The 27,359-nt window shown below is 35.6% G+C and overlaps 1 protein-coding gene across 8 annotated transcripts; it reads right to left on the bottom strand.

The window, feature by feature from the left end:
- LOC136856554 (uncharacterized) lies at window positions 1-27,359 on the bottom strand. 8 transcript variants are annotated; one of them, XR_010858397.1, is made up of 13 exons: window positions 27,312-27,353; window positions 27,248-27,281; window positions 24,919-24,960; window positions 24,295-24,336; window positions 23,273-23,344; window positions 22,960-23,034; window positions 22,543-22,658; window positions 21,403-21,564; window positions 16,194-16,219; window positions 5,662-5,797; window positions 4,180-4,299; window positions 3,763-3,942; window positions 1-795 (listed from the first exon to the last, which is right to left on the bottom strand). XR_010858397.1 is itself a non-coding variant. In XM_067134391.1 (10 exons), exons 1-8 carry the CDS (start codon window positions 27,324-27,326, stop codon window positions 17,159-17,161), a joined length of 747 nt encoding a protein of 248 aa, XP_066990492.1. In that variant the 5' UTR covers window positions 27,327-27,353; the 3' UTR covers window positions 5,662-5,797; window positions 16,194-16,219; window positions 17,157-17,158. The 8 variants fall into 8 exon arrangements, 1 of the variants encoding a protein (XP_066990492.1); XR_010858401.1 differs by lacking the exon at window positions 16,194-16,219 and adding an exon at window positions 17,157-17,317 and having other exon boundaries at window positions 5,662-5,824; window positions 27,248-27,353; XR_010858396.1 differs by having other exon boundaries at window positions 27,248-27,353.

The raw sequence follows: 27,359 nt of genomic DNA, 5'->3' as shown, positions 1-27,359 counted from the left end.
TGCTTCACATGCGTATATTGTTGAAAGCTCACATACAGAATAACAATTCCAGTTTATGCCAAACATTTCCCATAACCACAAAGCGATTATAATAAAAGGTCATATTCATCTCCACGAAAGAACCTTCGCAAAGCACAAAAGAATATTATAATATCGTATCCTCAGAGGTTGTCACAGAACAGCACCAGAGAAGTGCAGCAGCAGAGGAAGAACACCATAACAAAGCCTTCAAGACTTCAAGAGGCACATTCTAAGTGGATGAATATTGTGACATACAATAATGATGATAATAATAATAACAATAATATGTTTCTAATGACAGCTGAGTTCTCTTCCTCAGCAGGACAGTGTCATTATCTTCTGAGAGGATGGAGAGGAAGGAAGGAAGGAAGGAAGGAAGGAAGGAAGGAAGGAATAAGGAAGGAAGGAAGGAAATAAGGGAAGAAAGGAAGGAAGGAAGGAATAAGGAAGGAAGGAAGAATCCTTCAGACATTATTCACTAAAAGGGAAATCATAAAATCCCCAGAAGGACAAATCAGGCTTCTGCATCACCAGAAGAAAATCAACCTGATGTTGACTTCTTCTGGGGATTTTATTACGCCAGTTGTACTTGGCACAAACCCCATCTCTTTACTGAACAATCACGTTGACTCACTTTGTACAAAGAAGGAGAATCCCAGTCAATGAAGCCACAACGCCTCGAAGGGTCTGCTCGGTAACCTTCCACCCAAAGTCCCTCTTCCAGAGGGGTTCCTTTCTCCGTCCATTTCCCTTCATACACTCCTATCCACAATCCTTTGAAAGTCAAGAAAGAAAGAAAAATGATCAGAACAAAGAAAACTTAGTCAATGAATCAAAATATTAAGGACAATTACGGTAAATGATATGTTGGAAATATTAGCTTTCTCATTATTTATGGAACGTCGTGTGAATATATTTCTTCGGTGATTCCTGACTAATAGCATTTTTGAACTTTATACATATACACACACACACACACACACACACACACATATATATATATATATATATATATATATATATATATATATATATATATATATATATATATATATATATATATATATATATATATATATATATATATATATATATATATATATATATATATATATATATATATATATATATATATATATATATATATATATATATATATATATATAAGTACCTGGTTATTACACAACTAATCTCAAAATTCAAAATATACCTTATATTCAGCCAGATACCTGAACTCTCATAACATTAATTATTACGACTGATTACTCTAAAGGTAAATGAAAGAAAAACTTATTTATTACTTGAAAATCAAACTAAGTCTATCAGACATATGTGTGAGGTCAAAAATTAAACTAGGAATATTCTAGAAAGGGCATCACCCATCAAAAAACTTTAACTGTTTCTGGTCTTAAAAGTTCACTTTAGCAAAATGGCAGAACAAAACATGTTTATCAGGGAATCATGGGAACAGAAAAAGTCCTATTCACTGGGTAATCAATAAATGAAACACTGTTTCTAAAAAGTTAAATACAAAAATTTATTTTTAAATTCAAAGTTTATAATTAGAATTCTTTGAAAATTTATTATTACTTGAAAATGATACAACATCAATTAATTCTTGAATTAAATTATGAAACAAAACTAACTTAAAGCAAAACTTTATCAGATAAAAAGAACATTTAAATTAATCATGCAAAATTTAAACTAGAAGAATTACTCAAGATTTAAAAAGAAAATCTTAATAAATGAAATCAAGTATGCAATGTTAAATTATACCAAGAAATATTTAAATGCTACATAAATAAATGTTACATCACAAACATAAAAAATGTGAAAATATAAAGAGATTGTAAATAGAAAACACATAAAAATACACATAAGATTTATCAATAATGATTTCATTGTTTAAAAATTTCCTAACTTATCATACCATGGTATTAATAAGTAAAATTCACGTTACCTTACGAACTAAATAACTTTACTAAATTCAGATCTCAAAATCCATGTTAATGTGTGACTTAACACTACGTTAAAGGAATCTCTAAGAACCAGAGAGAGAGAAAAGAAACAAATCATTGGTCTCAGAAATCAGAATGAAACAAATTTTAGGATTCCAGTAAGACGGAAACAATTACATGATGTCATTAAAAAATCATTTGACTCACTTTGCTACAAAAGTTCTAGAAGCAGGGAAGTGACGTCATTAAAGCATTTTGCATCATTCAAAGGAGAAGTTCTTCTTCCAGAAGAAAAGTTAGCCATTTTGCAAAACGTTTTCTTTTTCTTACAAAACATGGCGTAAAGTCAGAAACAATTTCAGTAACAACAAAACCTTCGTCTTGAATCAAAATGTATGAATCGGCGTTTGTAATCCAAACCTGTCATCATAACCCAAAACAAAGTGTTCCTATCTCATCTGATGACAACTGAAATGAAACAAGTCCTTTTTCACACATTGAACGCTTTTACCAAGAAAGATATTATTCTTCTAAACTATTGGACTATTAAAATTATATTACCAATTCTAAATTACGCTATTAAGTTACTTTAATCATTAGTTCTTTTGAGATCTGATGCCAAACTGAATATGACACTTCAGCAATCATTATCATTAAACATAACATGAAAAAAAGAGTAAATATGTCAAAATTATAGGAGGATATACGTATTATATAGCTAACATCATGAATATATATATATATATATATTCATACAGGGTGTAACACGAGTTTATGCAAATATTTCGGGAAATGAAAGAAAAAGTAATTTTGAGCAGAAAACGTTCTATAAAGAAATGCAATTGAAGGCTCTGTTTGTGGGTGAGGGAATTTCCAAATGGCCGCCCACCCTCCACCATCTGACCCCCGGGCGAGCAAGATGGCGTCCGGGAGGGGGGAGTAGTCAGGGGAATGGTGGGAGGGGAGGGGGCGTTAGAGAAGGATGAGGAAGGAGTGATTAGGCCGATGTGAATCAAATACCTCCCAGTCAAATCTATTCTTTGGATACTGAACAAAAAAATGATGCATCATTGAAACCCTCTTCTTCTTCTTCTTCTTCTTCTTCTTCTTCTTCTTCTTCTTCATCAATGGTATTCATTGGACACAGATAAAAAAAGAACAATAATTAAAGGACTAGCAATCCACTTGCCCCATTCGCTTCCTCCCACCCCACTGCCCCCCATCCCAGGCTACTCTGACCTCCCTGGAAGGGCCTCCCTCCTCCCTCCCTCCCTCCTCCTCCTCGCCTCAACGGCCATTTTGAAACTGCCTCAACCACAACGAAGCCTTCAAATGTTTCTCTTTAGAGAACATTTTTGCTGAGAATTACTTCTTCTTTCATTTCCCGGTGTATTGCATAAACTCACCCTTTAACATACATACATACATTTTTATACATATAATGTGTGTATATATATATATATATATATATATATATATATATATATATATATATATATATATATATATATATATATATATATATATACATATATATATATATATATATATATATTCTTTTTTCTTGGATAAATGCTAATCAGCAACAATTTGTGTGTATGTAAGTATATATATAAATGTATGTTTGTCTATGGCATAACATGACATTGAAAAATTCTCTCTCTCTCTCTCTCTCTCTCTCTCTCTCTCTCTCTCTCTCTCTCTCTCTCTCTCTCTCTCTCTCTCTCTCTCTTCTGTTGATGAGTATTCTTATTAGATAGATTTATGTCAGGAAGTAACTTACCATAATATTCAAAAGCCTGAACAACTTCCTGTAAACTTGTGAGGGAGGAGAAGTCCTGCAGGAGACGCCACCCTGCCTCTTGGCAGGTGGCCTTCATCTCCTGCCAGGTCTTCCATTCCTCCACAAGCTTCACGCATCCCAGACCCTCGAAGACCTTGGCCGGGCTTTCGCACGAGAACCCTGGAGGGAGAAAGAGGAGGTTGCAGTGAGGATGAGGAGGCTACACAAGAGCCAAAATCGCCCGAATGACAGACATCAAGGCAGATCTTTCATGAGCTGATTCATAAGATGAGAAAGTAGATGATGATACAACAAAGGGAACTGAAGCAATTTAGCTCTTTTGTGCTGACTCTGTGTTTCACAGATTCTGACTCTGCAGGAAAAAGCTCAGAGAGACGAAGGATCGTCTTCCCTTACCACAGGTTCGTCCATCCCCCTGGAAAGGGGGGTTGCAAGAGCAGCTGTAACTCCCGACGGAGTTCCTGCATGCTGCCTGGGGGCTGCACTCCGCCTTCCCTCGGGCACACTCGTCCATGTCTGTTCATTAAGGAGAAAAGATTTGAATATATATATATATATATATATATATATATATATATATATATATATATATATATATATATATATATATATATATATATATATATATATATATATATTTTTATGACTCACATCAGATCGAACCCAGGTCTTCCAATTGAAAGGCACTCACGTCAGGGCACTTGAAAGGCCCACTAGGCCATACAAGTCATAAAAGAAGCTGGAACCTGAGGGCAACTGCACCCAAGGAATTACCTGGGCAAGCTAACTGCTTGCATAAAGCGTGTTTTTCCCAACTTCTCGACTCAGCAATGACCCAGTTGACAACATTTCATTCGAATTATCCCTTCTGAGTGAATAAGATAGAAATAATCAACACACAATCACGTGTGGAACAGAAATAAATTGAAAGACCTGGGTTCAGTCTTGATGTGAGTCAGAAATTTATTTCTGTTCCACAGATGATTGTATGTTGATATTTCTATATGTATATGTATATATATACTGTATATATATATATATATATATATATATATATATATATATATATATATATATATATATATATATATATATATATATATATATATATATATATATATATATATATAAATAAAATAGCATAGTGCAAATTGTCATAAGGAATGCCTACAAAAACCACTCTTAGAAACTAAGTGGATATGACCTCATAAATGAAATAGATGTGACCCAAGATACTCGTGTTAATCTGAACCTCAAAAGTTTCCCGATCTCTCTCTATGGATGCAAGAAGCTATGAAATAAATGCATTTCAAAAGTGCTCTCCGTCGGCCATCATAAGGACGCTGAGTTTTGTAGAAATGGTTCCCATGTTTGTGACTCTAAGAGAAAATTCGACTTTCAGAATTTTATGGTTCTCGAAGCTGTATCAAAATGAACCCAAAACAATACTACTAACTTTCAAAGGTGTCATTTGACACCTTCCGTGAAACGTTCTCTGGGAGCAGATGGATTCATGTCAGTTCAGGATCCACAAGCACAGGAGAAGACCAGTGGATTTTTTTCAAAAGCAAAAGACCCAAAATGCGATGATAAAATTCATCTGATTTTATCCCTAAAACTCGATTGCTTTTGTGGCAAAGGAGTTGTCTTGTCTTCGCAGCTTCTGAAAACCGCAACTCAGCAAAAGAACAGGAGGCTTTTTCATGAATCAGGGAGTGATGTGACATGGAAAACTCAGAGGTTAAGCAATGGAAAAAACATTGGCCTGGGAAAGTTCTACAAAAGAAAAATGATCACAGTGGAAAATGGAGGGTAAGATATATGTAAAAGTATCATAACGTATAGGGAGAAAGAAACTGGTTAAGCAATCTGTCTGACCATCACAATGTGAACCATTCTGTGCAAAACCAGGAGGACAGGAACAGGTTCGTCCATCCCCCTGGAAAGGGGGGTTGCAAGAGCAGCTGTAACTCCCGACGGAGTTCCTGCATGCTGCCTGGGGGCTGCACTCCGCCTTCCCCTTGGGCGCACTCGTCCATGTCTGTTCATTAAGGAGAAAGAGATTTATATATATATATATATATATATATATATATATATATATATATATACATATACATATATATATATATAAGCGTAATATATATAAAACGTCCTTTAATATCAATTCACTTACCCCCTAATAATATATTTTCATTATAATTACCCGAAGGTCAATTTTTAGTTGATAATAAGTTCGTCGTCTCGTGGGCTCGAACCACGGAAGACAAGAACTCAGGAATTTTAACCACACGGCCAACAGTTTGTTGGCCGTGTGGTTAAAATTCGCGTCACTGTAGTCCTGAATTCTTCAGTGGTTCGAGCCCGCGAGACGACGAACTTATTATCAACTAAAAATTCATTTCTTCGGTAACATAAATGAAAATATATTATTCCTGAGGTAGAGTGAATTGATATTAAAGGACGTTTGTAGCTTAATGCTTGTATATAAATCATAGTGATGTGATAAAATTATTCATATATATATATATATATATATATATATATATATATATATATATATATATGTATGTATATATATATAATAATTCACACACACCTATATGTATAAATATATATATATATATATATATATATATATATATATATATATATATATATATATATATATATATATATATATATATATATATAAATATATATATATATATATATATATGTGTATATATATATATATTTTCATGATGTTGCCTTGTAATACGTATATCCTCCTATAATTTTGACATATTTACTTTTTTTCATGTGTTATGTTTAATGATAATGATTGTTGAAGTGTCATATTTAGTTTGGCATCAGATCTCAAAAGAAATTGATTATTACTTGATAGCGTAATTTAGAATTGTTATTATAATTCTAATAGTAACGTAATTTAGAACGAATATCTTCTTGGTAAAAGCGTAGTATGTGAACACGTGTGTGTGTCCAGGAAGGGCTTGTTTCATTTCAATTGTCATCAGTTCAGATAAGAGCGAGCGCTTTGTTTTGGGTTAATGATGACAGCTTTTGAAAACAAACGCCGATTTGTCCCATACGGGCTCAAGACGAGTGATTTCATGTTGTTTCATGCGTTGGTCAAGTCACGTACGCCACTTGAAGAGAAAGAATACGTGTCCTGATCAATTATGTCATGTTTTGTAAGATGCGTTCAAAACGTTTTGCTGGGATGACGTAATTATCCTTCTAGAAGCTTCTTCTTTAGTATCTCGCACCCAAAATGCTTTAATGACGTCACTTCCCTGCTTCTAGAAGCTTCTTTAGTATCTCGCACCCAAAATGCTTTAATGACATCACGTAATTGTTTCACTGTTACTGGAATCCTAAAATTTGTTTCATTCTGATTTCTGAGACCAGTCGAATTGGTTCCTCTCTCTCTCTCTCATTCCTAATTAGGAAGAGATTACTTTTAACGTAATTTTTTGTGGTCACATTTTAACATTAACTTTTGAGATCTGAATTTAGCAAAATCATTTAGCTCGTAACGGCGCCTGGTAAAAAAGTGTGTATTGTGTAACGCAGCTGCAGCAAGTAATTTACAGAGGTTTTCACAAGTTGTGTAAGGTAACGTGAAATTTTACTTATTGATGCCATGGTATGATAAGTTAGGAAATTTTGAACAAGTGAACTCATTATTGATAAATCTTATGTGTATTTTTGTGTGTTTTTCTATTTACAATCTCTTTATATTTTCACATTTTTTGTTTGCTTGTGATGTAACATTTATTTACATAGCATTTTAAATATTTCTTGGTAATTTAACATTGCATTGGTAAATTAACATTGCAATACTTGATTTCATTTATTGAGATTTTCTTTTAAATCTTGAGTAATTCTTGATAGTTTAAATTTTGCTTGATTAATTTAAATTCCTGATAAAGTTTTTTGTGAATTAGTTTTGTTTCATAATTTAATTCAAGAATTGATTGAGTGTTGTGTTATTTTCGAAGTAATAGTAAATTTTTCAGATTGTGAATTCTAATTAATTGTGAATTCTAATGATAAACTTTGAATTTAAAAATAAATTTTTGTATTTAACATTTTAGTTTTCATTTATTGATCACCAGTGAATAGGATTGATTGTGTGTAAATAAGGCAAAGTGATAAACATGTTTTGTTCTTTTTAGTTTTGCTAAATTGAATTAAGACCAGGGAAACAGTTAGAGTTTTTTGATGGAGTGATGCCCTTTTACTCTAGAAGATTTCTAGTTTAATTTTTGATACCTCACACATATTCTGATAGACTTAGTTTGATTTTTTCAAGTGGTTGATAAATAAGTTTTTTCTTAAGGGATCACTGTTACCTTTAGAGTACTCAGTCGTAACAATTAATGTTATGAGAGTTCAGGTATCTGGCTGAAGTGAGGTATATTTTTGAATCTTGAGATTAGTTGTGTAATAACCAGGTACTTGATACGCATCGTGACATTATATTGTTTGGTGCCCAGAGACCCGTGGAACAAAACAAAATATCACTCTGGTTTATGGTTTATACTGGTGGTGGTGTTAGGGATATATTTTGATAGGAGAGTGACCACATAGTTATTTTTTGCTTTGTATTGTAAATTATTTAGTTGAGTAACTTAGAGAATATGGCTCTGTTCAATGTTCAGAGGTTTTTAGCAGCTCCTTCCATCCAAGAGTTATCTGAATCCAACCTGACTAAGGCACAGTGGATTGCTTTAGCAGTAGCATGTGGGGGTAATGTGTCTAGTGGTATGATTAAGGCACAAATCAAATATATTGCAATCCAAGCATTGATGGACTCTGGTAAAGTAGATGAAGAGTTGGGAGAGGCGCAAGAATTGTTGAATGCAGCTGAGGCAGAATTTACAGATAAACATGAGCAAAAGAAAGAGAAAAGTGATGCAGAAGCAGAGCTTAGACGTATAGAAGCAGAAGAAAATTTGATTAAGCTGAGGATACAGGCTGAAAGAGAGAAAATGCAAGCAGAAAGAGAAAGAGAAGATAGAGAGAAAAGAGAAAGAAAGGAAAGAGAAGAAGAAAAAGCAGCAGAAGAAGAAAGAGAAAGAGCAAGACATGAAAGGGAGATGGAGTTAATAAAAGCTCGATCCACATTACCTGTAACACCATCTAACCCTACTCAAGGTAATTCAGACCCTGTATTTGATGTAGTAAGAGTGCAGAAGTTAATTCCGAAATTTACAGAAGAAGCCCCAGATGAGTTTTTTGATCACTTTGAAAAAGTGGCTTCAGGGATGGCCAGAGGATAAATGGTCGGTCTTGTTACAGAGTGTTCTCATTGGTAAAGGAAGAAGTGCCTATTTAGCCTTATCAGCTGATCAGTGTAAAGAGTACAAGGTACTTAAACATAATAATGCTACAAGTTTACCAGATGACCCCTGAATATTATAATGAAAGATTCAGATCTCTGAGAAAGGATGACAAGATAACTTTCTTGGATTATGCTTACAAAGTAAGAAGATGTTTTAAACGACGGTTGGAGGCTGCTAAAGTTAAATCTATGGACGAACTTGAGGAGTTAGTAGTCCTAGAACAATATCTTAGAGGAATTCCTGAACACATAAGAGCCTATTTAAGAGAGAGAGAGTTAAAAACTTGACAAAGCTGCTACATTGAGCGAAGATTTTAATATAATTTCTAGCAAAAGAAATTATAATGTCAAAATACCAGAACCAACAACGCACAGGTTTCAGATCTCATCCAAATTTCAGGAACATTACAACTGAAATCCTTCTAGTGGCTATGCCCAATACAAAGTCAGGTAACATCCTCAGCAATTGAATGTTAAATCCTCATCATCCAGTCTGTTCTCAAGACAGATACAGAAGACTAATGTTGTCTGCTACAAGTGTGGAAGAGTAGGACACTACAGTCGAGATTGTTATCATACAAACAGCAGACCAAACCAGTTGGTCAAGTGGTTAAAGGTAACCAGATGAAGCAAACTACGAAGAGCAGTGTGGGAAGACTGAGACTAAACAAGCAGAGTGTTTAGCAACCAGTGGAAATGTAACTTCAAGCAGTGAGTGGCTGAGCAGCTTGGAGGCTTTAAGCCATATAACCATGAAGGTACGCTGACAACTCAAGGAGGAAGTGTGCAGGTACCAGTCAAGGTATTACGTGATACGGGGAGTAACCATAGTGTGGTAGTTTGTGGTGCTCACCCACAGTTGGAGAAGAATCTCACCGGAGATTCAGTTATTTGAAGGGTATAGAGGAGAAGAGGTAACTCCTATATGCCGCTTGCATTTGTCCTGTGAATTGGTGACAGGAAATGTTGATTTTACTGTAAAGGACTCACTAGCTGTTGAAGGTGTACATGTTTTACTGGGTAATGAAGTTGGTAGTGTACCATTTGTTCCTTGTCCTATAGTGACAGACAAACCATTAAGGGTTAGTCCTACAGTAGATATAGAGAAGAAAAACCCCCACCTGTTTCCAAGTTGTGTAACTACCAGGAGTATGAAGAGAACCATGTCTGCAAGTGAAGATACTGAGGATTTACCTGCACCAGAAGAATCAAGTGAAGGATCTTTAAGATTAGAAAAGCTGTTCCAGGAAAGTGAAGTTTCCCCTAGTGTTAGTAATGAAGAGATTTCCCAAGAAGAAGAGGATCCTGTTGTTATTGAAGAGACTCCGAGTAGTCAAAGTGTTCCTGAAGATAGTAGTGAAACTACAGAAGCAGAGTTAGCAGATATGGAGAGTTCAGCCCTTGAAGTTGGTCAAGTGACTAGAGAGAAGCTAATGAAACTGCAGAAGAGGGATACAACGTTGGCTGATCTGTTCTTCAGAGTTGTTAATCAAGAAGAGATGCAACAAACCTCCTTCTGTTATTATCTAAAGGAAGGATTGCTAATGAGGAAGCATCGACCTGCAGATATACCAGGAAATGCTGAATGGGGTGCATATCATCAGATTTTGATTCCATATCCATTGAGGAAACAAGTTGTAGCAGTAGCGCATAAGTCTGGACATATGGGAATCAGAAAGACTGTTGAGAAGATTATGAAGTATTTTTTCTTGCCTGGACTTCACAAGGATGTTAGCAGATTTTGCAGAGTGTGTCACACATGCCAGATAGCTGGAAAACCGAATGGAACCATTCAGAAAGCCCCCCTACATCCCATAGAAGTTAGAGGAGAACCCTTTAACAAGGTAATTATAGATGTGGTTGGGCCACTTCCGAAAACAAAGAAAGGAAATGAATATCTATTAACATTAATGTGTCCAGTGACTAGGTATCCTGAGGCGATTCCTGTAAGAAGTATAAGTGCAAAGGTAATTGCTGAGAAGTTGGTGGAGTTTTTCTCCAAGTTTGGAATACCAGAAATTGTGCAAAGTGATAGAGGAACGAACTTTACTTCAAAATTATTCCAGGATGTGATGAACTTGTTAGGAGTAAAACAACAGTTATCAACTGCTTATCATCCAGAGACTCAAGGAGCCTTGGAAAGGTTCCACCAGACATTGAAAAGTATGTTAACTAAGTATTGTAATGAATCAGGAAGAGAATGGGATGCTGGTTTACCTTTAATGTTATTTGAAGTTAGGAATGCTTATCAAGAAAGCATGGGATGTTCACCAAATAAAATGATTTTTGGTCGAGACATAAGAGGTCCATTGAAGATTCTTGCAGAGAATTGGGAAGAAAATCAAGAGGAAATCCAAGGAGAATATGTGAAGAACTTGAGGAAAAGGTTAAGAGAAATTAGAAAATTCTCTTTAGAAAATCTGAAAATAAGTCAAGAGAAAATGAAAAGAAAATATGATGCTAAAACTAAGCTAAGAAATTTTAGTATTGGACAGCAAGTTCTAGTGTTCTTACCAGTGAAAAGATTTCCCTTACCAATAAGTTTCAAGGTCCTTATAGGATAATAGAGAAGTTAAGTGATCGAACTTATGTGATTGAAACACCAGGAAGAAGAAAACGACAGAGGAAGATACATGTGAATCTTTGAAACCTTACTTCTCAGAGACTAAAACTGAAACAGTGTCAATAACACAGACAACTTCATCTACAGAGGACGATGACGGCTACGAATTGGGAGCTGAAAACAAGATGAACAATTCTTCAATATTAGAAAATTTGGAAGATAAACTAAAACATCTGAGTGTTGAGCAAAGTAGTGAATTAAGTGAAGTGATTCAAAGTTTCCCTGAAATTTTTGCAGATGTACCTAAGCGTACCAATCTGACAAAGCATGAGATAAAGATCAGAGAAGATGGAAAACCTTTTAAAATGAGAGCTTATCGCTTATCACCTTTTCATCGAGATGTTTTGAAGAAAGAAGTTGTATATTTGTTGCAGTATGGATTAGCAGAACCCAGTTCAAGTCATTATAGTTCTCCTTGTGTGTTAGTGAAGAAACCAGATGGCTCATTTAGGATGTGTACTGATTAATTATAGGAAACTGAATTCTATAAGTCTGGCTGACAATTATCCCTTGCCTGTTACTGATCAATTACTTGATAATATTGGGCAAGTCAACTTTGTTTCCAAGATAGATTTGTTGAAAGGATATTATCAAGTTCCCTTAGATGAAAATGCTAAGTTGCTGTCAGCTTTCATTGCTCCTTTTGGACTGTATCAATACACTGTTTTGCTGTTTGGTCTGATGAATACACCTGCAACATTCCAATGAGTGATGGATCAACTACTAGGATCAATACAAGGAGTAGGTGTATACCTTGATGACATTGTGATTTACTCTAATACATGGGAAGAACATCTGAAGATTTTAAGGAAAGTGTTCAAGAAACTTCCTGGGAAGCAGGACTAACAATCAACTTACAAAAAGTGAGTTTGGAAAGGCAACTGTACAGTATCTAGGATTTGAAGTTGGAAAAGGCCTTCTGCTCCTATTGATGCTAATATAGAAGGTATCCGTAAGGCTACCCTCCTACTACCAGGAAACAGCTACAAAGATTTTTGGGCATGGCTGGATTTTATCGCCGATTCTGTCCAAATTTCTCAGCCGTAGTAGCTCCCTTTAACTGACTTAACCAGTCCTAAAAGAAAGTTTGTCTGGACTCCAGAATGTCAAGAATCATTTGAGAAGGTTAAAGCCATATTAACTTCAAGACCAGTGCTTCAAGCTCCAGACTTCAATGAAAAGTTTGTGATACAAGTTGATGCATCCGACTGTGGAATTGGAGCTGTTCTACTTCAAGAAGATGACAACAAAATCTTACATCCAGTATGTTTCATGTCTTCAAAGTTGAAAAAGCACCAGAAAACTTACTCAATAATCGAAAAAGAAACATTAGCATTAATCACAGCATTGAAAAAGTTTGAAGTGTATGTGAACCGACCTAGGAATGAAGAAATTTTTAGTGTTGTCGGATCACAACCCAATCTCATTCATCAATAAGATGAAAAATAATAATATGAGACTGACCAGGTGGTCTTTATGCCGGCAACCATATAATGTAAGTGTTAAACATATTTCAGGAAAAGATAATGTCATAGCAGATTATTTATCCCGTTGTGAATCGTTGGATTCAAACCCAGGATAAGTAATCTTCTCGGGGGAGGAATTTCATGATGTTGCCTTGTAATACGTATATCCTCCTATAATTTTGACATATTTACTTTTTTCATGTGTTATGTTTAATGATAATGATTGTTGAAGTGTCATATTTAGTTTGGCATCAGATCTCAAAAGAACTTGATTAAGTTGCTTGATAGCGTAATTTAGAATTGTTATTATAATTTTAATAGTAACGTACTTTAGAACGAATATCTTTCTTGGTAAAAGCGTAGTATGTGAACACGCGGAATGTGTGTGTGTCCAGGAAGGGCTTGTTTCATTTCAATTGTCATCAGTTCAGATAAGAGCGAAAAGCTTTGTTTTGGGTTAATGATGACAGCTTTTGAAAACAAACGCCGATTTGTCCCATACGGGCCTCAAGATGAGTGATTTCATGTTGTTTCATGCGTTGGTCAAGTCACATGCACGCCACTTGGAGAGAAAGAATACGTGTCCTGATCAATTATGTCATGTTTTGTAAGATGCGTTCAAAACGTTTTGCTGGGATGACGTAATTTTTCCTTCTAGAAGATTCTTCTTTAGTATCTCGCACCCAAAATGCTTTAATGACGTCACTTCCTGCTTCTATGAAGCTTCTTTAGTATCTCGCACCCAAAATGCTTTAATGACATCACGTAATTGTTTCACTGTTACTGGAATCCTAAAATTTGTTTCATTCTGATTTCTGAGACCAGTCGAATTGGTTCCTCTCTCTCTCATTCCTAATTAGGAAGAGATTACTTTAACGTAATTTTTGTGGTCACATTTTAACATTAACTTTTGAGATCTGAATTTAGCAAAAAGTTATTTAGTTCCTGTAACGGCGCCTGGTAAAAAAATTTGTATTGTGCAACGCAGCTGCAGCAAGTAATTTACAGAGGTTTTCAAAGTTGTGTAAGGTAACGTGAAATTTTACTTATTGATACCATGGTATGATAAGTTAGAAATTTTGTGAACAAGTGAACTCATTATTGATAAATCTTATGTGTATTTTTGTGTGTTTTTCTGTTTACAATCTCTTTATATTTTCACATTTTTTGTTTGCTTGTGATGTAACATTTATTTACATAGCATTTTAAATATTTCTTGGTAATTTAACATTGCATTGGTAATTTAACATTGCATACTTGATTTCATTTATTGAGATTTTCTTTTTAAATCTTGAGTAATTCTTGATAGTTTAAATTTTGCTTGATTAATTTAAATTCCTGATAAAGTTTTTGTGAATTAGTTTTGTTTCATAATTTAATTCAAGAATTGATTGAGTGTTATGTTATTTTCGAGTAATAGTAAATTTTTCAGATTGTGAATTCTAATTAATTGTGAATTCTAATGATAAACTTTGAATTTAAAAATAAATTTTTGTATTTAACATTGTGTTTCATTTATTGATCACCAGTGAATAGGATTGATTGTGTGTGCATAAGGCAAAGTGATAAACATGTTTTGTTCTTTTAGTTTTGCTAAATTGAATTAAGACAAGGGAAACAGTTAGAGTTTTTTGATGGAGTAATGCCCTTTTACTCTAGAAGATTTCTAGTTTAATTTTTGATACCTCACACATATTCTGATAGACTTAGTTTGATTTTTTCAAGTGGTTGATAAATAAGTTTTTTCTTAAGGGATCACTGTTACCTTTAGAGTACTCAGTCTGGAAACAATTAATGTTATGAGAGTTCAGGTATCTGGCTGAAGTGAGGTATATTTTTGAATCTTGAGATTAGTTGTGTAATAACCAGGTACTTGATACGCATCGTGACAATATATATATATATATATATATATATATATATATATATATTTTATATAATATATAGATATAGATATACATTGCAATTTGTCTTTAGGAAAGTCCAGAAAATCCCTTCACAGAAACAAAGTGGACACAAACTCTTTGTCAAGGAAAGTTCAGTGAAAGTGACGAAAGTCATCAAATTAATGTTAATTTCAAAAGTTTCACCACACCTGTGGCAGAAAGCTCAGAAATAAATACATTGCAAATCCACTCTCAACGGGCAAACGTCGGGATAATGAGTTCAGTGGAAAAGAAACCTATGTTTGTGGACTCTGAGAGAATTTTCATGACTGGAAAGATTTAAATAATTCTTGAAGTATGATAATAGTTCAATGAGATCATGAAGAGTGTTCAAAAGGTGCACAATCCATAAAAAGATACGAGTACATTACATTAAAAGCCACAGCAATTTTACAAAATGTAAGGATTGTTTTTTTTTATTTCAAAAAGTGACATTTGTTCTTCGAACAGGACAGGTGAGAGAAATGATTACTCTGGATTCTACCGAATCAACATTCAAAAAGCGTTTGACATTTTCTACGAAAGATTTTCTGACAGAAGATATATTCATATCAGGTCGATAAACAAGGATCCGCAAAGAGAAAAAGAAATGGATGATAGTTCTTTCAAAAGGAAAAGACCCAAAATGAGAGATGACACAATTCCTCTGAATGTCTTTCCAAAACTCAGACAGCCAGAACTCAGTGAAGGAATGGCAGGCTTTTCCTTACGTTAGGAAGTAAAATCATAATAAGTAAGATTAAATGAAAATAATTGGTATGGAAAAAATTATACGAAAGAATTGTAAGAAAAAGGAAGAAAATTTGAATGTGATGAAAACATTTTTAGAAAGTGAAAAGCATGTAAAAATATGAAAAAAGATGGTGAGTAAAAAACCGAATAAGCAATCTGTCTTACCAAAATGTGAACCATTCTGTGAAAACCAGGAGGACAGGACAGGTTCGTCCATCCCCTCGAAAGGGGGTTGCAAGAGCAGCTGTAACTCCCGACGGAGTTCCTGCATGCTGCCTGGGGCTGCACTCCGCCTTCCCTTGGGCGCACTCGTCCATGTCTGTTCATTCTATGGAGAAATAGAATAAGAATATATATATATATATATATATATATATATATATATATATATATATATATATATATATATATATATATATATATATATATATATATATGTGTGTGTGTGTGTGTGTGTGTGTGTGTGTGTGTGCTTCAATGTGTGTGTGTGTGTGTGTGCAAAAGGGCACAGTGCAAATTGTCACAAGGAAAGTTTGCAAAGAATCACTCTTAGAAACTAAGTGGATATGACCTCATAAATGAAATAGATGTGACCCAAGATACTCGTGTTAATCTGAACCTCAAAAGTTTCCCATAAGATCTCTCTCTGGATGGATGCAAAAATAGAAGCTATGAAATAAATGCATTTCAAATGTGCTCTCCGTCGGCCACCATAAGGACGCTGAGTTTTGTAGAAATGGTTCCCATGTTTGTAACTCTAAGAGAAAATCCACGACTTTCAGCATTTTATGGTTCTCGAAGCTGTATCAAAATGAACCCAAAACAATACTACTAACTTTCAAAGGTGTCATTTGACACCTTCCGTGAAACGTTCTCTGGGAGCAGATGGATTCATGTCAGTTCAGGATCCACAAGCACAGGAGAAGACCAGTGGATTTTTTTCAAAAGCAAAAGACGCAAAATGCGATGATAAAATTCATCTGATTTTATACCTAAAACTCGATTACTTTTGTGGCAAAGGAGTTGTCTTGTCTTCGCAGCTTCTGAAAACCGCAACTCAGCAAAAGAACAGGAGGCTTTTTCATGAATCAGGGAGTGATGTGGCATGGAACTCAGAGGTTAAGCAATGGAAAAAACATTGGCCTGGGAAAGTTCTACAAAAGAGAAATGATCATAGTGGAAAATGGAGGGTAAGATATATGTAAAAGTATCATAACGTATAGGGAGAAAGAAACTGGTTAAGCAATCTGTCTTACCATCACAATGTGAACCATTCTGTGCAAAACCAGGAGGACAGGAACAGGTTCGTCCATCCCCTGGAAAGGGGGTTGCAAGAGCAGCTGTAACTCCTGACGGAGTTCCTGCATGCTGCCTGGGGGCTGCACTCCGCCTTCCCTCTGGGCGCACTCGTCCATGTCTGTTCATTAAGGAGAAAGAGATTTGATAGATAATATTTATATATATATATATATATATATATATATATATATATATATATATATATATATATATATATATATATATATATATATATATATATATATATATATATTAAACATTAAACTAAAACGTCCTTTAATATCAATTCACTCTACCTCAGGAATAATATATTTTCATATATATGTTACCCGAAAAGGAAATTTTTAGTTGATAATAAGTTCGTCATATCGTGGGCTCGAACCACGGAAGACAAGAACTCAGGAATTTTAACCACACGGCCAACAAGTTGTTGGCCGTGTGGTTAAAATTCGCGTCACTGTAGTCCTGAGTTCTTGTCTTCCGTGGTTCGAGCCCACGAGACGACGAACTTATTATCAACTAAAAAATTCTCCTTCCGGTAACATATATGAAAATATATTATTCCCGAGTGAGGTAGAGCGATATTTATATTAAAGGACGTTTGTAGATTAATGCTTGTATATATAATCACGGTGATGTGATAAAATTCATTCATATATATATATATGAATATATCTTTTTATATAATATATATATATAATATGAATATAAAATATATATAAAACACTATTTAAATATAAACCATATATTTCAGGCACTAGCCACCTGTTACTGGTAAAATATATATTGATAAATTTTTATACAGAATATCATATATACAAAATTTCATAAACCTGTGGCGTTAAGCCTCAGATGGTATGGAGTTGCAAATCCATTTCAACGGGCAAACGTTCTGAGAGAATGACCAAATCCCTGGTGGTTTTGGCAACGGAAAGTTCATTAGTTCCCGTTTGGCGATATTCAATGAGTCGTTAATCTTCAAAAGTGCATCTTCTTTTAAAGCGGTCTTAGGATTAAAAGCGTCGATGTTTACAAATGTCGATTGTCAAATCCATTTTTCTTCGAACAGGAAGGTTTATACTTGGATTTGATTGATTTATTCAAAAGCGTTTGAATTCTGCCGATCTTTCTTTTGCATATCAGGTCGATAAACATTCCATGAAAGAGAAAAGCTCAATAGATGATTTCTTTCAAAACCATGATAATAGTTCATGACAGTCATGTATTTCTGATATGTTTTCAAAAAACAGCCAGAACTCAGAAAGGAATGGCACGCTGATCTTTTGTGATGTTATGATAAGTGCAAAAGTGATCAAATTTGTACTACAATGTCTTTTTATTGTCAGGAAAAAAGAATCTTTCTAAAAACATTTTTAGAAAGTAAAATATTTAAAAATATTATTTAAAAAAATGTTAATTAATCAACGCAATCTGTCTTAATCAAATGGATTCTGTGGGAAACAAGGAAAATGAAGGAAAAAGAAACATGAAGAGCATTGTTCAAAACAAAAAGCTTTTGCCTGATCGCTGCACACTTCCTCACGAACTGTCTTTGCTTTTGTTGTTGAAATCTATTTGTCAGGTTGTGAGTGGGACCTCTATGGTATATTTTATTTGCATTGTTATATAGCCCTTATATATAATATATGGTTAAATAGAGCAGTTGAGTTAGGTATTGGAGAAAAATCATTGAATTCTTTACCTAGGTACTCATTTGAACATATCGTAAGTCCTCTGAGGAATAAATTGCACCCCCTACCATGAAAGTCACCATGGTAGACAAGAAATGAAATGTAAAACAAAAGTTTTTTCCAGATATCTGTTCTGTTTTCTTATGATCAGGACATCTAGGAATGGCAGTTTTCCGTCCTTTTCCCATTCTGTTTTAAATTTTATGGTCGGCACTAATAATTTAGCACTATTAAAAAATTCTCATATATACAATAGCTGGGGGAATAATGAATTTTTAATAGAAAAGTGCTGACCATAAAATTTAAAACGGAATGGGAAAAGGACGGAAAACTGCCGTTCCAGATGTCCTGATCATAAAAAACAGAACAGATATGCATTTACAGTATATAGAAAACCCACATTTTCACTGTTTCCTACATTCATTTCTTAAGCTACCATGACGTCTCCGTAAAAATCATGGTAGGGTGCAACTTATTCCTCAGAGGACTTACGATATGTTCAAATGAGTACCTAACTAAAGAATTCAACACGATCCGCCAACACCTAACGCAACTGCTCTATCCAAACCACATTATCGAGAGGGCTATTAACAAAGAGAATAAAATATACTAAAGGTCCCACTCACAACAGACAAATAGATTTCAACAACAAAAAAAGCTTGAGATACATTACAGTAAAACATCCAAAAGCCACCGTTCAGCTCAGGTCTGACAATCCCTTCATTTTCCATTATCCCAAATCCATCGGGAGTTCGCGCAATTAACGTATACATAAATAACAAAGGGAAGAAGCCAAAGTTTAAAAGAAGATACCGTGTAGCAAATTGTAAAGACATTTACGTAGGCGAGACAGGTAGATCACTCTTGCAAAGAATAACAGAGCACAAAAGATCAGTTTTCATGTTAAACGGAGAGTTCGGGGATTTTCCAAATATCAGAAATACATGACATGTCATAAACTGGAGGGGGAGTTGGTTTTCAAAAGTAGCTGTCCCTACAAAAGAAAGATGCAGGAATCTGCTATCATCAATCAAACCAACAATATGAACTCTGTCAGGAGGACATTGGAAATCGGTCGACATCGACGCTCTAATCCTAAGACCGCTACTGAAGAAGATGGCCCAAGAAAGGCGACCTCCAGATCCATCGCCAAACGGGAGCTAATGAGGCCAAAACCACCAGGAATTGGTCATTCTCCTCCTCTTCTAGGAAACGGTCACTCCATACCATCAGAGGCTTAACGCCACACCTTTATGTTTTGTATATATACCCTTATAAAAATTTCATCTGTCCATATTCTAAGTGAACAGGGGCTTAAGAAGCAAGTGCCTGAAATATATGGTTTGAACGTTTTAAATAGTGTTTTATGGGCCTTCTTATATTCATATACTTATATATATATATATATATATATATATATATATATATATATATATATATATATATATATATATATATATATATATATATATATATATATATATATATATATATATATATATATATATATATATATATATATATATATATATATATATATATATATATATATATATATATATATATATATATATATATATATATATATATATATATATATAATATAGATATAGATATAGATATACATTGCAATTTGTCTTTAGGAAAGTCTAGAAAATCCCTTCACAGAAACAAAGTGGACACAAACTCTTTGTCAAGGAAAGTTCAGTGAAAGTGACGAAAGTCATCAAATTAATGTTAATTTCAAAAGTTTCACCACACCTGTGGCAGAAAGCTCAGAAATAAATACATTGCAAATCCACTCTCAACGGGCAAACGTCGGGATAATGAGTTCAGTGGAAAAGAAACCTATGTTTGTGGACTCTGAGAGAATTTTCATGACTGGAAAGCTTTCAATAGTTCTTGAAGTATGATAATAGTTCAATGAGATCATTAAGAGTGTTCAAAAAGTGCACATTCCATAAAAAGATACGAGTACATTACATTAAAAGCCACAGCAATTTTACGAAATGTAAGGATTGTTTTTTTTTTTTTATTTCAAAAAGTGACATTTGTTCTTCGAACAGGACAGGTGAGAGAAATGATTACTCTGGATTCTACCGAATCAACATTCAAAAAGCGTTTGACATTTTCTACGAAAGATTTTCTGACAGAAGATATATTCATATCAGGTCGATAAACAAGGATCCACAAAGAGAAAAAGAAATGGATGATAGTTTTTTCAAAAGGAAAAGACCCAAAATGAGAGATGACACAATTCCTCTGAATGTCTTTCCAAAACTCAGACAGCCAGAACTCAGAGAAGGAATGGCAATCTTTTTCCATGCGTTAGGAAGTGATATTATGATAAGATTAAATGAAAATAATTGGTATGGAGAAAATCATATGAAAGAATTGTCAGGAAAAGGAAGAAAATTTGAGTATGATGAAAACATTTTTAGAAAGTAAAATATATGTAAAAATATAAAAAAATAGGATGGGGAGTAAAAAACCGATTGGGCAATCTGCTTACCATCACAATTTGAACCATTCTGTGCAAAACCAGGAGGACAAGAACAGGTTCGTCCATCCCCCTGGAAAGGGGGGTTGCAAGAGCAGCTGTAACTCCCGACGGAGTTCCTGCATGCTGCCTGGGGGCTGCACTCCGCCTTCCCTTGGGCGCACTCGTCCATGTCTGCTCGGGAGTAAAACATAGTTTTGAGAGAAGAGGCATTGCGGAATGGTCCCTTTCGTTCTGAGGGAGGGCAAGGAAAGTCATTTCGGGGGACAAAGAGAAATAAGAGTTTTTTCAATCCATATATCATAAGGTCTTGGAATTGACAGCATGCTGGCTAAAAACAATTAGACCTTTCAATATGTATATAATAAATCATTGCAAAACCATACCCTTCACAATCTCAGATAAGATTTCTGTGTTAAAGAAGGACAAATGTTCCTTGAAACAAGAAAGGCAGTTGGAATAGTGACTTGGAATTCTGTCTGTTTGATCCTATTACAGAAAGAGTTTCCTCTTCCTACCGGAAGGTCATCAGATGGGAAAGGGTTAACTTTGAGAGGAGAAAGAGCCATGAAACATCACCGAAAGTGTCACGTTGCTTCTCTGATTATGAAGGAGTGAGTGAGTGAGTGAGCACTCTGTCTGAAGACTGCTCAGTAAAGAAGAAGTTCTATTTGCGAGCGACTGCTGACGTCGAGTCAGTCCGAAGCCGCCTCACAAAACCTGAACACTAGAATTCCGACCTACACATACAAGGGTTTCACACCTGCCATACTAGTATTTGTTTCATGTGGATTTTCAGTGTTTCTCAAAACGATGTCCATATTCCTTGCGAAACGGATAAATTGATTCAAAATGTTCTTCTTCTACGGCTTTCTCATATTGGCTTTTGCCCTTTTGTATTTATATTGATCGTGGAATGTCAGCCAGAAGAAGAGCCCTGATTTCCCATGTCGGTGTGTTCAGTCCACAAGAAGCGGCCTAGGCCTACAGCCTAGCACCTCCTGACTGCTACGGTAACAAAGGGATTAGGGTGATTCTTTACTCGTGGAAAAGACGCATAAAAAAGGGACAGTGAGGAAAGAAATGCCATGCAAGCAAAGTGTGGAAGAATAGATGAAGAAAAGAACACAGTAATGCGCACTGATCTCTCACCTTCACAGCGCGAACCATTCCGTGCAAAACCGGGTAGACAGGAACACCCAAACTTGAAAACTTGTCGGTGTAAGCTTCGTGATCACCGCAGTTGTGGCTTCCCTCTGAGCACTCATCTGTGGGAAGAGTTATATTGCAGTTAGAGAGCAGTTATTCCACATATTCCTCAAGATAAAACTGACATAGAAACATGAGTAAAAGAAGCACCATCATGACTGATAGTGGCCTACACGAGCAATTCCTCCCATCGACGTCAGTCAGACCTTTCACAGGACTGACAAACTATCGAGAGAGGGACTCCTTCGTTTAGTGGATCAGGACAGAAACATTTCAGTGTCATTCAATTCACACCTGAAGAAGAATAGACTGATCTGTAAGAACTGTCTTTCCTTTGTCTAGAACACAAGTAGGACTGACCTATTCCTCCCGTCTCTAACAGAGAGATGACTCCCGATATTTCCTGGAGAAGGGAAGATTCCAGTTCTTGTTGTCCTGGAACGGAAAAATCATCCCATGAACACTGTCTGGAACGCTTATGCACTTTCAGTCCTATTCATACTTGTACATTGAATATGTCTAAGTAATATCAAGGTCCTGTACTATAGTACTAAATTAGCAAATATAACATTCAGTATCATCTATTTTTCAATCCTGACATAAAGAAATGTTACAAAAACAGTGAATCATAGACTAAGAATTGCAGCAAATCCCTTCCAGAAGAAAAACGTACCTGCTGATGATATGTTTTTGAAGGATTCCAAGTCCTCCCTTCCAAGGCAGTCTTTTACTTCCTGATGGATCTCTGGAATGTATAGGAGGTACTCGAGATGAAGAGTTTATACATACATACATACACTCATATATATATATATATATATATATATATATATATATATATATATATATATATATATATATATATATATATATATATATATATATATCAATAATGATGACGTAAAATTCTTCCTGCCCTGATATTCTGATAAGCCTTCTTTGCAAGAGACCTGGTTGTCATCTTTTTCATTCGGTATCGCTAAACATAACCTTCACTATTATCAGTTACCAGCAAAAATGCCCAATGCTTGGCATTAACACTGAGAACTGTTTTCCACAACTGACAGAATTTGACTTTCAGAAACGATTGAGGAACACTACAGCAGAAGTTCCCTTCTAATGTCTCCAGTTTTCCCATTGAGTAAGAAGACTATGTGTAACAAAAGTCTTTATACTACGATTATAAGAGCATTGTCTTCCCATAAAACTGGAGTGGAAGGAAGGGTCATATCTGTCCATAATTTAGGTGGAGGGTCTCTAGAGTGTTCAGTGATCTGGTTAGACTACTTTAATACTACTACTACTCTAGAGTGTTCTATACATAAACAAAATCTGATCGCATCATTTGCTACTAATCCGTACATTATTCCAAATGCTTAAAACGCCCTCCCCAAGTAATGATAAGCATTCCCTCTCACTTACTTGCACTGACAAGCACACACACCCACCCACCCACCCAGGCACATCCACAACATGTGAGTAATGCACATACTACCACTGGCTGTATATTAAGTGTTGCATTGAAATTCTTTCTAAGAAATGAGAGTGGAGATATGTCCGACAGGGTCTTTAGAGTCCAGCCACTCCTAAGAAGTATCAGGCTGACACGAGGCTGATTTAATCTACTTTACTCTTTAATCAAAGACCTTTGCTATTTAGTAAAACAAAAACTTGGAAAAAACACACAAAAATTACCTTGAAGATTGTTTTCGACGTGTTCAAGCTTCTCCTGCATTTCTGTAAATATAAATGATTGATGGGAGAACATTATTCTTTCTTCCTGAGACACAAGGCTCACTTTAACAGCAACTTGACTCATGCTATGAAGCAGAGACTCATGAAGTATAGGATTTTGTTATGTAGCAGAACATGAATATTTGGAAGTAAAATATATACAAATTACTTTGGAGTTTGTCTTCAATATGTCTCTGTTTTTCCTGCATGTCTGGAAATATAAATCATTGTTGGGAGAACATTAGACTTTCTTCCTGAGACACAAGGCTCATTTTAACAGCAACTTGACTCATTCTATGAAGCAGAGACTCATGAAGTATAGGATTTTGTTATGTAGCAGAACATGAATATTTGGAAGTAAAATATATAAAAATTACTTTGGAGTTTGTCTTCAATATGTCCCTGTTTTTCCTGCATGTCTGGAAATATAAATCATTGTTGGGAGAACATTAGACTTTCTTCCTAAGACACAAGGCTCATTTTAACAGCAACTTGACTCATTCTATGAAGCAGAGACTCATGAAGTATAGGATTTTGTTATGTAGCAGAACATGAATATTTGGAAGTAAAACATATAAAAATTACCTTGGAGTTTGTCTTCAATACGTCCCTGTTTTTCCTGCATGTCTGGAAATATAAATCATTGTTTTTAGAAAAGCTGGTCTTTATTCTTAGAACTATACTGCACAAGAAATGTGTGAATAACGGGGAGACATGAATAAACTCCTGTAACCCAGAATCTTAATGAAAGAAGAGAGAAATATACCCGAGAGTGTACAAAGGTTCTTCTGCATTCATCACCTTTCTAGTGAGGAACAGATCGTAAGAAGTCGCGACTCAGCCTGGCTTTTCTCTTCACCTGCGGTTCACTTGTGTAAGTGGCAAGGGGAAACTAACCGCCAGTGAAGAAAACAGATGACAGTGATAAGAGAACAAACACTGAATTAAAAGAGAACTCAATTAAAAAAAAATAGAAAGCAAGCAAGGGTAAGTGTGCTTGAAAAATAAGCCAACTTCTTTGAAAGTGAGGGAAACAACCACCAGAACAAAAACTGCTGTGAGGACCATTTCATGGCTTGACACTGCAAGGAACAGAAGGCTCCTGGTGCTGGGATGTTTGACACGTAACATTGCGACAGAGTGTGAATGTGGAAGTTCTTCAGAGTGAGTACCTCACACACACAAAGGTTCTTGGGGTGAAGGGAATGAGCGAGCGACAAATGAAGTTCCCTGTGGGAAAGGGAACAGCATTTTCCAGTAATCTTTGTAAAGAATGAAGTCCAGACAGGCTTCGGACACCAAGACAGGAAAAGGATTACAACAGCAGCCGAGATGAAGATCAGAAACAGATGACGCTGATAATGTCATCTCTGCAGGTGAAGAAACCCTAACAAAAAAAAAGCTAGGTTTCATGGCAAAAGTAGCTGAGAAACAGAAAATCCGAAGTGGTAGGCTGCAGACACCATGACAGGAAGGAGAAGAAATCTCCGGCAATAGCAGAAAAGGAGGATCTGAGGTAGCCAGTGAGCAAATCCTCGTTTCCTGGCAGCATGGGATGAAACGCTTTTTGGCTGCTGTGGGAAAGAACGCTCTGAGTTGAAGGTCTACAGCACCAACTGTTGTCCGACGTTCATGACCATTCAACACACTTTGACCTACACAAGCTGAATCATTGGGCGGGAACCTGGTGCAGGACTGACTAATCAGGTGAGTCTTTGTTTCAGTGAAGTTTGGCCTAATTCCTTATCACCTACACCACAAACTGATCCCCTTAGATGGCTGAAAAAGCGTCTATAATCAGACCCAGTGTATTATTAGATAATTGGGCCGACATCTGTCAGCTGGAGACAATAAAAAAAATAGACAGAGTTCCTGTGCTGACCTGCCATGCTGAACAATTGCAAGAAGCAAATCAATCCTTGCACTTTGCCTATTTTTTCACGAGGCAATTCAAAATGTCAACATCACTTCTGAAGCATGAGACCTTTAACATACGTGACTTACAAGATTCCCTACAAATCTGAGGTAGAAAGGTGTGTGACAACCTCATTCACAATTCCCCAACTAATAACGAAACTTGCTCTGCAGCAAACAGCCACACCCTCCCTGCGCATGTGCTGTGCTGTGCTGTGCTGTGGCTGCATGCAAAGGAAAGCTGTCAAGTTCTGGAACTAGCGATTCAGCCCTAGGATAAGTTCCTGAAACCAGATAAAGATTTGAGAAATCAGGTCATATCTGCAGAGATGACACAGGTCAAGAGGTCTGGCTTATGGCATTAAAATACAACATGAGAAAAACCTCATAGATTTCTTTTCATTGAATTAAGCTGAAAGGAAACCGCAATTGTGATGTCAAATAAAATTATTCAGAATCTAATCAACAAGGAATCAAGAAACTGTAATGACGCCAAAAATCAGACTGGGGAAAATTCCATATATGAACAAGTCGATATGGTGGAGCCAGTCCGCTAGGCAATGAAACACAAGTCTCCCAGGACTCGCTCTTAACTCAGCCAAGGGGAGAGAGAGAGAGAGCAGTAACGATGGATTCCGAAGAGGGAGTTGAGAGAACAGTGAAACTGTAAAAACTCAGATTCAGGTGAAGACATTTCCTGCATAATGCGAGAACCCAACTGATCTCTCTAATGAACCTCCCCAAACTGCCATTTTGGGAAGAGAGGCCAATGGAGCCCAAGAGGAAAGTGTGCTTGAGTAAACGGCACCAGCCCCAGGAGGAGGCTGTGAAGTGAGACAGGTGAAAATGAAGATGAACAAACTTCATGAATGGCTTAAGAGTTAGTTATGACGATAAATGCTTGTTTTACTTTAAAGAGAAAAGAAAAGATATAATAACTATGTCGAGAATATGGATCACATAGAGGAAATAGAAACTTGAGCGTGAATCACTGCATTACCCTTCAGCTGGCTCAAGGCTGCTTCTTGCTTCTGTAGCTGGTTCAGAGCTGCTTCTTGCTTCTGCAGTACCTCTTCCATCTTGATGAAGAGAAGATTCTCCCAGTCCTGACA

The sequence above is a fragment of the Macrobrachium rosenbergii genome, chromosome 36 (genome assembly GCF_040412425.1).
Source record: "Macrobrachium rosenbergii isolate ZJJX-2024 chromosome 36, ASM4041242v1, whole genome shotgun sequence".
Taxonomy (NCBI): Eukaryota; Metazoa; Arthropoda; class Malacostraca; order Decapoda; family Palaemonidae; genus Macrobrachium; species Macrobrachium rosenbergii.
The sequence above is the reverse complement of the archived record's forward strand: the minus strand, read 5'-3'. Positions and strand labels throughout refer to the sequence as shown.

Bases quoted from the DNA above. Each gene is read 5' to 3' on its own strand.
- LOC136856554 (XM_067134391.1), bottom strand. From the start codon at position 27,326: ATGGAAGAGGTACTGCAGAAGCAAGAAGCAGCTCTGAACCAGCTACAG. The intron at 23,345-24,294 runs GTAATTTTTGTG...TATACATTCCAG, and splicing joins CGTCGAAAACAATCTTCAAG to AGATCCATCAGGAAGTAAAA. The intron at 22,659-22,959 runs GTCAGTCCTACT...CTCTTCCCACAG, and splicing joins GTTAGAGACGGGAGGAATAG to ATGAGTGCTCAGAGGGAAGC.